Consider the following 13,001-nt stretch of genomic DNA (forward strand, 5'->3'; position numbering starts at 1 on the left):
ATGCTGACTAATGTTTTGGTTCTGTTTTTCTGCCAGAGGACCTGGACATTTTGTTAGGATACATGGCATCATGGACTCTGCCTGTGCCAGAAAGCTTAAAATGAGCTGTGGTTAGATGTTCCAGCAGCACAATGATCCAAAACATACATCAAAATCAACACTAAAATGGTTTACTGACCACAAAATCAAGGTCCTGCCATGTCCATCCCAGTCCCCTGACTTGAAACCCATAGAAAACCTGTGGGGTGAACTGAAGAGGAGAGTCCAACAGCATGGATCTCGAAATGTGAAGGATCTGGAGAGATTCTGTATGGAGGAATGGTCTCAGATCCCTCTTGCCATGTATTCTCCAACCTCATCAGACATTATAGGAGAAGACTCAGAGCTGTTATCTTAGCAAAGGGAGGTAGCACAAAGTACTGACTAAAAGGGTGCCAATAATTGTGGCACACATATTTAACAATATGATTTCTTTTTAGATAAACCTGTTTTGTTTGCAAGTGCTTGATATCCGTTAGAGCAGAGTATTTTTTGCGAATTTAACAAAAATATGTTTTAATCTTTAAATCTATTTAACAAGAAATCAAAAGGTTAAACAAAGACATTTTCACAGCCTTCTTTGCCCACATTTACCAAGGGTGCCAATATTTATACAGGCAAGATGGCCACCACACATATTTGGTGTTCTACTTATACAAGGTGTGTGCAGGAACAATGTATACAGCAGCAGCAGTATATGAAGCAACATGATGAACACTGATATGACCATGTTGGCACCACTGCTGCTACTGCTTCTGCCATTGTCTTAAGATATCATAGCCTCCTAAACTCCTGTTTACCATGCTGTGCAACATCTGTGGAACTGGTCAAAGAAAGTATTCTGGTCCTGGTGAGGTACATTTCAGCTCTGACCTGCCTCCTAAGGGACAGCTTTTAATCCTTCAAAATGTACAAAAAACAGACACAGTATGTAGGTGAAGCCACACTTCAAGTGTCACCCTAGTCTTGGGGGCTCTTTGGCTTGTCTCTCTGTGGAAAATGGTGAATGTAGAACTGTACAACAGAGTGGTTTCCCCCTAGGTGTATAAAATGGTTGAATGTTTGTGCTCTTGCTGCTGTAAACACACTCCGCTACGTGTCATGGCCATTTTCTTCAAATTTCCCCAACTTAAAGCCATTTCTGGAGGTGTGTGTCAAGTTACTATATTAAAACCACACCAGCGTATCCAATAAGAACAATATACTCAGTTTGGCACTTCAACTTTTCATGTGGAAGCACCCCATCACCTGTGCTTGCTGGACAGCAGCGCTGGATGGTCCAGAAAATGCCGGGTGAGACAGAGGAGACCGAGCTACAGAGTCACATTAATACACTCGCTTACCGATGTTCACATTCCCCCTCCCCTGCTCACACAGCTGAATCTAACACTGAACACTAACGTACATGCTGTCACATTGGCATTTGACATAAGTGTTTATGCTGTACATGGATTGATGCTTGGATTTAGAACAATACACAATGTACCACATCTCTCATCGCCACCAGCCCTTATACTGTGCATTTGCAACAGAAAACAGCATTAACGCAGAATTCCTCAAATCTAACAATAATAAACCTGAAGTAGTTTCCGTTCTGAAATCGAATGATCTGAACCGCTTTTGAAGCCGTATTTTCAATTTCGAATCCTCAATATACACGTACATGTGAACACAGTACAATAATTGAATTCTGTATTAAATGCACCAGGTTAAAAAAAAAAAAAATTCCACTCAAGTCACAGATACAAAAATATTCACCCTTGCAGACTACAATGTGTGTTGGAAGAATTGTTTATTGTGAATATTACTACTAATAAATGATTTATTATGTATTAAACACAGGATCGTATCATATTGATATCGTCTCTAGTTTCAGTCGTTCCTAAGAGCACCCTTCCCCGTGATAATCACACCCTCCCATTTCTTATTATTCACATTCTTGTAGGCAATGAATCCTATTTCACTCACACATACACCTTTGAAGTTATCATACTCTAAAACACACACACACACACACACACACACACACACACACACACACACACACACACACACACACTTCCCTCCGCAAATAAAGCATGCATGATGCACGGGTCCTCGCTTAGCCCTGGTATGCACTAACCTAAACATCCCACTCCATGTACACATGTCCTCGGTCATGTCCCTGTGTGTGTGTGTGTGGTCCCTGCAGTGGTCCTCTCTGTTTAAGAGGAGAGCAGTGTAGCACGTCTTGTTTGATTACTCCTCTTTGTCTCCCTTCTTTCAATCTGTCCCTCTCCATGCAAGCCTGTTTGTTAGCACTGACAGCAGGCTAGCATTAAATATACATGGGGATTGTCAGCCAGTCGCACACACAAAGGCACGCTAGGGGCCCTGGGGACCTGGTGGAGAGGGTGGAGGAGCCCCAGCCACGCTGAGAGACTTCCCATAGAAAGAGACAGAGAGAGATAGAATAAGAGGGAGAGAGTGAAAGAAATATGGGTGACAGTTTTAAAAAAAAAAAAAAAAAAAAAGGAGAGAGAAAAAAAAAACAACAGAGACTGGTACATGAGAGACATTGTCTGAGAAACACCTCCCCTTTCTTCTTCATCATGCTTCTCCACCAATCTTGGAACAGGGAGACAGAGACAAGAGGACCTGCTTGCTTTATGGTTCGCTCTCAAAACAAAACAAAACACACACACACACCCCCCACCCCCGCATTCACATCTGTTGTCCACAGGGGCACAGGGTGATGCACAAGCATCCCACCTTAGCTCTCTCAAAGACACACATGCGTGCACACACACAGAAAGAGAGAGAGAGTTCCAGCTATTACAGAAGTTTAATGCTTATACTTACTTACTCACACACACGGTAATGCTTATACATTCAAAGAATTTAACATTTCTTATTTCCATCAAAAGTGGAAAATGGAATTACAATGGCCGGCCAATATGGCAAAAGTACTTACCATGATATGTAGTTTTGCTGAGGCTTTCCTACTGAGGTGCCAGCCAAACAGTATGAAAAAGTATGAAAAGTTCTATGATTTCCTCCCCTCCATATTTTTTTATCCATTAACCTAGTAACAAGTTATTCTTTTAAGAAAGACATTTATTAATAACAAAAGGTGTTGCTGAACAGTGTTCACCACTAATGGGGGGGGGGGGGGGTCTTCGGCAGAAGCAGTCCAGCATTCCCTGATCTTGCCACATTGGTTTGAAAATCTAAATAGGTTCGATTTGGAAAGGGAAAAGCTTAAGCTATACTGCCTTTGAAAATTGTCGTGTTGCACACTCCAGAGTTTGTGTGTACGAGTGAGAGAGGCAAGGAGGGAGAGAGGGAAAGTGCTGTGTTAAATCAAAACTTTGGAACTGCTTCGGATTGAAAAAGCTCAGCAGGAAGTCTTGACGAAAGACTTTGCTATGTGATGACAAAAGACAAACGTGCAACACCGCACACACAATACACTTACAGCACCACCAACCTTGCTATGAAGACAGCATGAGGTACTGATATTAACCAAGGGGAAGTCTACAGCTAAACATGCAACAGGTAGCACTATTGGTTTCAACACTATTGGTAACACTTTCTTTCAGCACTCACTACCCCACACTTCTAACCTATTAAAGGCAACAACCACCAAAGGTATCGTTTAATTTGTAAGGACACACCCCATAACAGAGCTTCCGTTAGCCGATAAATACCAATAAAAATTCAAATGTCGAATAAAATAAAAAATTGTTAGACACGATGTCCGGTAAATATATATTAGCACAGTACGTTCGCAACTGCACACCTAAATAAGGTCTCTGTCTGAGCAAATCCACACACACACACACACACACACGTAAGCTCGGGCTAAACACAACACAGGTTCAACCCACCTCCGCTCCATCCACAGCTGACACTTGACGACGCCCCCACTGCCACCATCACATGTACTATGCATAGTCCAAAACGGTACAGTGCAAAATAAACACAGAAATGAGATGATCGGATTTTTTCCCAGTTTGTTCAGTAAACTCTGGTAACGGCACCAAAATATCTTAGCGGAAACTCTGCCCTGTAACACTGCAGAACATGTTGGATTCAGACACGATAGCTACGATGGAAACTCTGCACGATGGATACAATGCAGAGTTGGCAGTGAAAGATTTAGGCAGAGAATCAACATACTACAGATACCTAATGTAGTAATTCCAAAACGAAAAGACCGTGAAGAAATGTTTTGAAATTGTTGCTCCTTAACGAGCAATAACTAGGATACGTCAGTATCAGTACGATCGGAACTGAACTGAATTGTATCTGTGCTTAACTGTATCTTATAATATGTAGATTAAATGCCTTCCCCAAACTGTTGCCACAAAACTGGAAGCACACAATTGTCTATAATGTCCATGTATGCTGTAGTATTGAGATTTCCCTTCACTGGAACTAAGATGCCCAAAGCTGTTCCAGCAGGACAATGCTCTTGTGCACAAAGTGAGGTCCATGAAGACAGCCGTACAGCGTATCAAGACGTGTATTTTATAATCTGAAAAATGAAGATTCACACCCCTATCCACAAACCCTTCTGCTTGAAATGATTATGTTGATACGTGATGATGATGTGATAATCATCATTATTATTAATTGGTCTCACACCTTCAGCAAAGCCAAGGTCATGTCATAATTTTGAACGAAAGAAACCAACAAAAAGACAAAATACTGCTTAAAAAAAAAAAAAAAAAAAACAGATAAGCAATCAAACAGACTGACAGTATTTTTTACTTTGCAAAAGCTTTTAGATATTTTGTTCGCTATATGAAGCATATTACAATGCGGGCACAATTCTATTGAACTATGTTTCATTGTACACAACAAGGGCCTTGCTCAAGGGCCCAGAAGCTTACAGTTCTGGGATTTGACCTCATCACCTCTATAACATTATCAGTCTAAATGCTACACTTTTTCTACTATAATAACCTGCTTGGAGAGAACATTCTGAAATTTACATGGCAATTAACATGTAGAAGAACAGAGGATGGAAAACTCTAAAGACAGAGTGTGTGTGTGTGTGTGTGTGTGTGTGTGTGTGTGTGTGTGTGTGTGTACCTGTAGTAATGCAGTAGTAGGTCTCATGAGGGGACACATGGTGGATACGATGGTGTTTGCGAGGCAGCACTAGGTGGCAGTCTTGCAGCAGAGTGACCCATCGTGGCAGGTCGAAGTAGGAGTGCGACCACTTGTGGATCTGATTGGTCATCGTCACAAAGACGGCCAGCGCAAACACAAAACAGTCGCAGGGGTAGGACTCGGCAAGGGCATCTGTGACGGGGAGATCCACACAGGGCGGACATTCGATTTTATGCCAAAGAAAATAAAATGCAGTCTGCTTTTTAATAAAGCGTATTTCCCTTTGTATGTCAGTCCGATTTTCAACTGGCCTTCGCCTGGTGAAGCTGAAAACTGAGGCTACTGCGCGAACACCCTAACAACTCTCCAGTTACAGGCTGCTTAAAACATGCAGGCCAGGGCCGAGCGTTCCGTAAACATCACTGCAGAAAAGCTACGCTGAAATGCTGCACTGAGCATCACACTGAAAACTCACTCCCTACAAGTTACAGGGCTAGTAGTTCACTTGCTGAGCGTGAATTAAAGTGAACTTGTTAACTTTTTGATTTCGTACTGTGCAGGACTGAAACTCTTTCATTCGTTGATCAGAAATATGACAATGGAAAAAAGATACACAAACCTTTACTACGTCCGATCAAACAACAGGGAAAACAATGAGCCATTGTATAATAAATGATTAGATATGTATATACATAACTAGCTTAGAACATTGTGTATTTTCATTTCAGAACACACTGCATTTATGTAGCACTACAGATCGGCCTCTTGCTCAGTTTGTGCCTCTATCTAGCGCTCGTGATTTTATGATACAACGATTTTATTGTCTCTACATGATATCACACTGGCACAACATCTAATGATTATATTATCAGACTTGGCAACCTTTATGCATTTTGCACAGGACCTCCACAACTTTGTGCAGTGAGTACACCAGTATGAGTTATCACTCAAAAACATGCCAAAATAGCAGTCATTTCCTCCCCAATACAACAGGAGATGAGCATGTCAGCAATCCGGATTGATTTGCGCCTGGCCCACTGCCCCGTCTCATGACTCTCTCGGTTCACGGAGCGCGCTCTCTTTCGGTCACGGTGAACGAAGAAAGCTTTCAATTAATCTATCTAAAATAAAATCCATCAATGTACGTCTGACTTGGATAACATCGGACAAGTATAATTATTTAACTATATTTATTAGGGAGGTCATGGAAACATTTAGGTGGAAAATAGTCAAACAGTCTTTTGGTTTCTGTCCAAAAGAGAAAAAGAGTTGACCTAAATAGATGAAATAGTCCTACAAAGTAGTGTCAAATCTAACTCTTTACAAATACCATTTACTGTGCTAATAACTGAAAACAGATTAAATACGCCATTTTTAAACTCCCCAGGATTCGGCACAATACTGGCTAGCAGTTCCTGAATACACCCACCCCTGCTCTCCTTAAACCAAAAAATGATGGAAATACTCTCTTTTTTTTTTATCTGTTCTGGATGATTTACAATGTTATTCGCGACTTAAATAAATAAATAAATAAATAAATAAATAAAGGTAAAAATCACAAGCAGGGAGAAATCAATACTGCACAAGCCTAAATTGTTATGATGCTTTTACCAATCATAACGTTATAAAATATATCGTCAAGATAATTAAAAATCATCAGATGGTGTTACGGCAGTACAAGAAATTAAACAGACAAAAACTGCATCAGTCATGTGAACACAAGTAAGTTAACAACAAAAAGAATTGTTCCAATTTTCACTTTGGGACAGCTTGCATTTAGAAAAAAAAACCAAAAACAAAATGTAGTGACTTGTGGGCTGTATACCTGGAAATCCGAAAAGCACGTTTCTGTTTGACTAACATGCAGCTGACTACATTGAAAGTGCGTGTCTGTTTGCGTCTTTGCACCTGGTGTGTAGGACAGGAACTTGTAGGCCATGTGGGCGAGAGGCAGGATGGTGATCATGCAGTTATCTCCATTAGTCTCAATGAAGTCATGCCGCGTGATGGCTGTAGGGTCGATGTGGTGCTCCCGGAACGGACGGATAAACGCCTGCACGCATGGTGTGACACAGACAGGGAGATAAAAGGAAGAAGACAAAAAGAAAAGAAGAAGAGAAATTACCTTTCTGTAATACACGGCCACAGAAACACATCATACACACTATAATGACTGGCTAAACAAACTGGTGGCCACGCAAAGTTTCGACTGATGCACTTCCCTGGGAGTCTGGTTTAAAACCGTGCCTTGCCGTGTTACAGCAAAATCAAAAGGGGTATAGTTCAAGAACAAGTTGGGAGTTTTGAAAATGAAAGCAAAAATACAAAGAATGTCAGCCTTAACAAACAGCTCTGAAGTATGAGGGCTCCTGCGTGTCAGAGGAGAAAGGAGGGTGTGTAGGAGGGTTGATGCTGACCGATAGAGCCTAATGAAAGCGGGGGTGGGAAGCAGGAGTTCACAAGTTCTGGAGCTGCGAGATAACCGGGCATAATGCACCACTTCCCCATCGTCCTGCAGCATGAAAAAGCTGACGCTCAGCAGCTCACGTCACTCACGGCCGGGGCCGCACGGGGCACGACAAATGAAAGACAGCACGGGAAAGAAGTGCATGTGCAAGAGAGAGAAAAAGTAAAAACACGCACAGCAATGAAAGTCATTTATTTAGCCACACAAAAAGAACGAATTGTTTGGAGCTGCAGTGCTATGGCGCTTCAGAGGCGAGAAGCGGGGGAGGGAACGTCATTATCATGTGGCCTGAACTCAATCATGGCTGTATCCGAGGCCGCACGGCTGAACTCTGCTGGAGTGCAGGGATGGGGGGGAATATCTGCTGATATTTCGACAATTATATTCCCTCTCCTTCTGCTCATCCTCAACCCGTGTGCGAGATTAAACGTGTGATAAGCTCCAGACGCATGTGTGTGTGTGGACTATCCAGCACACCATGGCCACCTGGCGCTTCGCCGCCGCTAATCCCGCACCGTTTAACACCCCGCCTCGCCTTGGCCGCCTTCTGCCTAATCATGACTTCCATCACCGGATTGCCCTGGCAACGCAGTGGCTGATGGGAGCCTGGCCCCCCTACTTTTAACCCGACACCCACTGGAGCAATCCGTTTCATTTTGTCCGCCTCTCCCTCTCTTCCTCGTCACTCTTAAGAGCCTGTTTAATCATGCTCATTAGCAACTCTCCCTCAAGTTAATGCTTTTTTAGTTTGAACGCACGGACAGAAAGCTGTATATAGTCGTCCGCTGAGTGTCGCCTTTAATGTGCCCGAAAAAGGGTCTTGGTTTGCTGTGCGCTGAAGGGGCCGCAAATTCCCCTGCTCTTTTTGAAGTCTGTTCACTCCCAGGTGGCGGGTCCTAATTATCCTTGACAGTGGAAGGATCCGTGGTGGCTGCGGTGCCATAAGAAAGCCATTCTCCTTTCCTCCCTTTAGCCGTGGCTAGGCGGACCGAGCCGTTTAACAGCACAGACGGACGCTGATGGAAGTGCGGAGAGCGCGGCCTCGCTGGCCCGGGCCACAGGGGTGCTGCCGGACACGCCGTTCAGATGGCCTACTCTCCAGGACACAAAGCTGGCTTGTCCTCAGATTCCCAGACACTGAGTCCATGTGACCATGCTTTTTATATTTTTAGAAATTCATCCATAAAGCTACAGTTGAAACTTTTAGTAATTTGTGTACATTCCAATAGATCCCAAGTTAGATCTATTAGACTTAGATCTCGTGAGAGCGAGAACACGAGTTAGATCTACCCATACGTTAATCTTAACGTTAATCTTAACAAAAGTCACTACTTTACTATAAACCCCTAATGGTGTTCTACGGGGTATGTAGTGCACTATGTAGGTTACACAGTGCCATTCTGTTATACCCTATGTGGTGAGCATACTGTACGTAGTGAATAGGAAGATACAGATTTGGCCTAAATAACAAATGGCAGAATTTGCATGAACTCGAGGTAATGTAAGAAATGCAAAGCCTAGGAGAAAAATATTGTGGGTAAATAAATAAAAAGTTAATGATAAATTTCTGGTATTACCTGTGTGTTTTTTTTTTTTTTTTTTTTTTTTTAAAGAGACAATTTCATTGGTCTGTGGTAGTTAATATAAAATATAAACACACAGTGTAACACTACTGCTAATGTACGTTCTGTCTGTGGGGGTTATTATTTATGTTTTTCAAAATTATTATGACTAAGTTGCATGCACTTGGTATTTAATTTATTAAGTAAGCTGACTAGTTTTGCCACTTAGAAAATGGGAAAGGTTTCTGTTATTAAACTGATGTATTTAAGTAAAGTTAAATAATGTTACCATGTTATACTGTCTACTTTAAATACCGGGTAGCTGATTACTTGGTTTTTAAATGTTTGAATACATGGCTACAAAATCCCAGACTGGCTAACTATGTACGCTCATTAATGCGTAATAATGCTGCGCTGGGGGGATGGAATCTGGGAGCTGCACTACATGCACTACAGGAAATAAGCAAGCCCTACCAACACTCCCCACCTCCATCAGCCACACACTGACCTCTGCCAACAGAAATACAAAAGCTCGCCCAAACTGATCACTCCTACCTGTCCAGTACAAAAAGCAGGGGCCAGACACTTTTTAATTGGACAGGCAGAGAGTGACCTTTTCTCTGATTGGGCGAGGAAAGGCCGACTACGGCCTGCATTAATTTGATTCTCTTGGGTATTCCTGTCCCCCTGTTGCGTACAGCATAAGGGTGTGCGAGAGTGCTGGAGGTTATAACTTGGAGCTCCAAGAAACAGGAATGGAGGACACCCCCCTGGGAGGATGTGGCATTTTCCTTTATCCAGCCATGAGCCTAGTAAACCACAACAGAGCAATAAAACAAAGGGTGATATGAAAATTAAACAGTGTCATTTGTTAAAATCAAACACAATAATATGCTAAGAGCCCACACTGTATGTGTAATGAGTGAGCATGTCTGTGCCAGACTGCAGGGTAATCCGAGAAACCTGCTTATAATTGTAATATGGCTCTCAAATTACAAGATTCGCTGAACTGTTTGATAAATATTACTGTCTGCTACTTAGGAGCTCTACTGTAAATCACAAATCACATTTAACATTAACAGAAGTGGACAAATCAATAGTCTGGGACAAGCATATTTCAGGGTTTCTTTTTCATTCATAGCTGCCTCGTAGGTTTAAGGACCATAAAACAGACCGTACTTCTTATTGACTTGTAGACAAAACAAAAGGTTTTCACATTTGGCATGTTATTATAGTTAAACCTTCATATAATTCTCTTGCTTACTACACACTGCCACCTTGAGGTTAAACGTGTTGAGGAAATGAAGACGCTAGCCAGACTTGAATATTATCTTTTACACATAGTATGAGGCCAAAACACCAAATCTGATACCTGAAACACTGACCAACAGCTTGCTGACTTTTTTTCGAGGTTCCCAAACATCTTCTAATGATGTGCTACATTAGAAGAGAACTGTAAACTTCTGTGTTTTACTTAGTCTGTATTAAAGCACTTTACTCGCTATCTCACCATGTTATTACATTACATTAGCTACCAGTTTTTAGTGCAGGCAGATTCAAAGCAACCGTAACAAGGGACTTGGCAGTACTCTGGAGCTTTTTATTTGCCCAGTGGGCTACCTAACGAATTTTGGATTTGTCCACACTTAATGTGCACCAGAATGTACACTATATGGTAGGGGTGTAACAATGTATCATGATGCAAAAATGTTGGATTCGCATAGAGAAATCGGCATTCTATTATTTACGCATCTAATGTGATCTCACTGTGACCAACGTGCTCTCTGGTGTTCAAACAATCATATTCTTTACAAATCATCTGCACTTGTGAAGTGACCGATAGCTCCGAATTGACGGACACGCTGTTCAGTAGCTTATAAATGACACAGAAGTCAGGAAGTCAAATGCGGAAGTTGTGCATTTTAACCGACTTTGGAACTCCTTTTCCAGTTGAAATGATGCCTCAGGAGCTACTGAGCTCATTATGTTTCAATCAGCCATTGTCCCCAATGTCAGAGACTTTGTTTATTCAAACTAATTTTGAGAGAACACATTCACTCACCACAAACAAAAGCATTTCAACGCCATAATTGACATCAAACTGGTAATATATAATATAAACTTCTTCATATATTAACATTAACTAGATATGAAATACATTAGTCTACAAATATATTTCTCTGTAATAATTTAGACTCAATGGCAAAACTCCTGCTTCACTGCTGCAGCGACCGGTGTAAAATTTTAGTAGTGCAGAGATTACAGACATTACAAACTGCAGTTTTATCGTCATTCCACACAAGAGACATCATCTTTACACACAGCACGAAATTGATGCGCTTTCCCGCCCTCTTTTGATTGACAGGATATAATCGACACTGATTATCAGATGTTTTTAAACTATCGGTCGATAGTGTGATAAATAGCCTTTATCGGCCGTTACATAGGTGCATCTCTAATTTATTTATTTATTTTTAAGATGTGGTGAACCTGTAGCTATTTTTATAGCAATTTTTGATTTATTTAGTTTTATACAGACAAAAATACACATTGTTTATGATTCAGAAATTTACAAAAGGAGTCTTTTCAGTCATAGTTTTTCTTCATTAAAATTTAGCTTGAAATAATCATGACCAGATTGCATCATTACACCCCTACTATGTGGCCAAAAGTATGTGGACATCTAAGCATCACACCCATATGAGGGCCTTATCTAAAGTGTTGCCACAAAGTTTCAAGCACACAAATGTTCTGAATGTCATTGAATGCTGTAGAACGATGACTTCCTTTCACTGGAACAAAATTTTATAGCCTGATTTCTGTAAAAATGCTTTGTGACAATGTTCATTGTTAAACGCACTATAGAAATTAAATTTACTTGAGCTGAGCATGACAATGCCCCTGTACACAAAGCGAGGGCCATAAAGACATGGTTTACCAAGGCTGGAGTGAAAGAACTTGAGTGACCTGCACAGAGGCCTGACCTCAACCCCACTGAATACCTTTGGGATGAATATTAACTGCACACTACGCCTCCTCACCCTACAGCAGTGCTCGAACTCACTAATGCTCTTGTGTCCGAGTGGTCAGAAATCCCACAGCCAAAATCTAGTGGAAAGACATCTCAGATGAGTGAAAGTTATTATAACAGCAAAGGACGGATCAAATCAAAGTGAATGCACATGGTTTTGGAATAGGCACATATGGGTGTGATGGCCAGGTGTCCACATACTTTTAGCCACAATACAGGAATGAAAAATTCCAAAAACTCGATAAGCCACAATACAGAAATGAGAAAGGTAAATGAGAAGGTAAGCATCGGTCATAGCTGAAATACAAATAGAAGGACTCTGTGGACATTATTAGTAAAGTCAGCTCTCCCTTGAAGCCGACAACACTCGACTTTTTCCACTTGAGCACCCACTGGTATATGCCATATTGAAACTTGCAAGCCACATGCTATACTCTCACTTACTGTCAATAATAATTCAAAAAGCCATAACCAATTTAACCGGAAATCAAAGTAATATAAAGTAGTGAAGCTTCAGTACTTATGTCCTTTACAAATCTTATAAGGCTGACTAATGGAACAGTTTTGGCCTCCCAGAGAGTCATTTCTGTATCACATGCTCACCTTCCCAATGACAGGGATGTCCACGGAGCCCCAGGTGTCAGCTCCCCAATGTACCACTCCAGAGGCAAAGTCTGCAGTCAAGATACCGGCCACTGAGCCACGAGAAAGGAAAACAGACAGTAGTTATTATATAAACTCAATTCTACTGAACTAAACAGTCTGTTCTTGTGTCAAGGTCAAACTCAACCTGAAAGAGGGT

The 13,001-nt window shown here is 41.5% G+C and overlaps 1 protein-coding gene across 4 annotated transcripts in view; it reads right to left on the reverse strand.

The window, feature by feature from the left end:
• The window catches only part of si:ch211-212o1.2 (uncharacterized protein LOC492735 homolog), a 43,863-nt gene that overhangs the window by 5,402 nt on the left and 25,460 nt on the right, over positions 1-13,001 (reverse strand). For 3 of the 4 annotated variants that reach the window (XM_053623013.1, XM_053623010.1, XM_053623012.1), the window contains 3 exons: positions 12,803-12,894; positions 7,048-7,192; positions 5,119-5,331 (listed from right to left, as the gene is read on the reverse strand). In XM_053623013.1, the coding sequence (XP_053478988.1) occupies positions 5,119-5,331; positions 7,048-7,192; positions 12,803-12,894 (450 nt within the window). Of the gene's footprint in view, positions 1-31; positions 2,461-5,118; positions 5,332-7,047; positions 7,193-12,802; positions 12,895-13,001 lie in introns of those variants that run through there. The other variant, XM_053623011.1, reaches the window with a different exon arrangement.

Source organism: Ictalurus furcatus, chromosome 4 (genome assembly GCF_023375685.1).
Source record: "Ictalurus furcatus strain D&B chromosome 4, Billie_1.0, whole genome shotgun sequence".
Classification (NCBI taxonomy): Eukaryota; Metazoa; Chordata; class Actinopteri; order Siluriformes; family Ictaluridae; genus Ictalurus; species Ictalurus furcatus.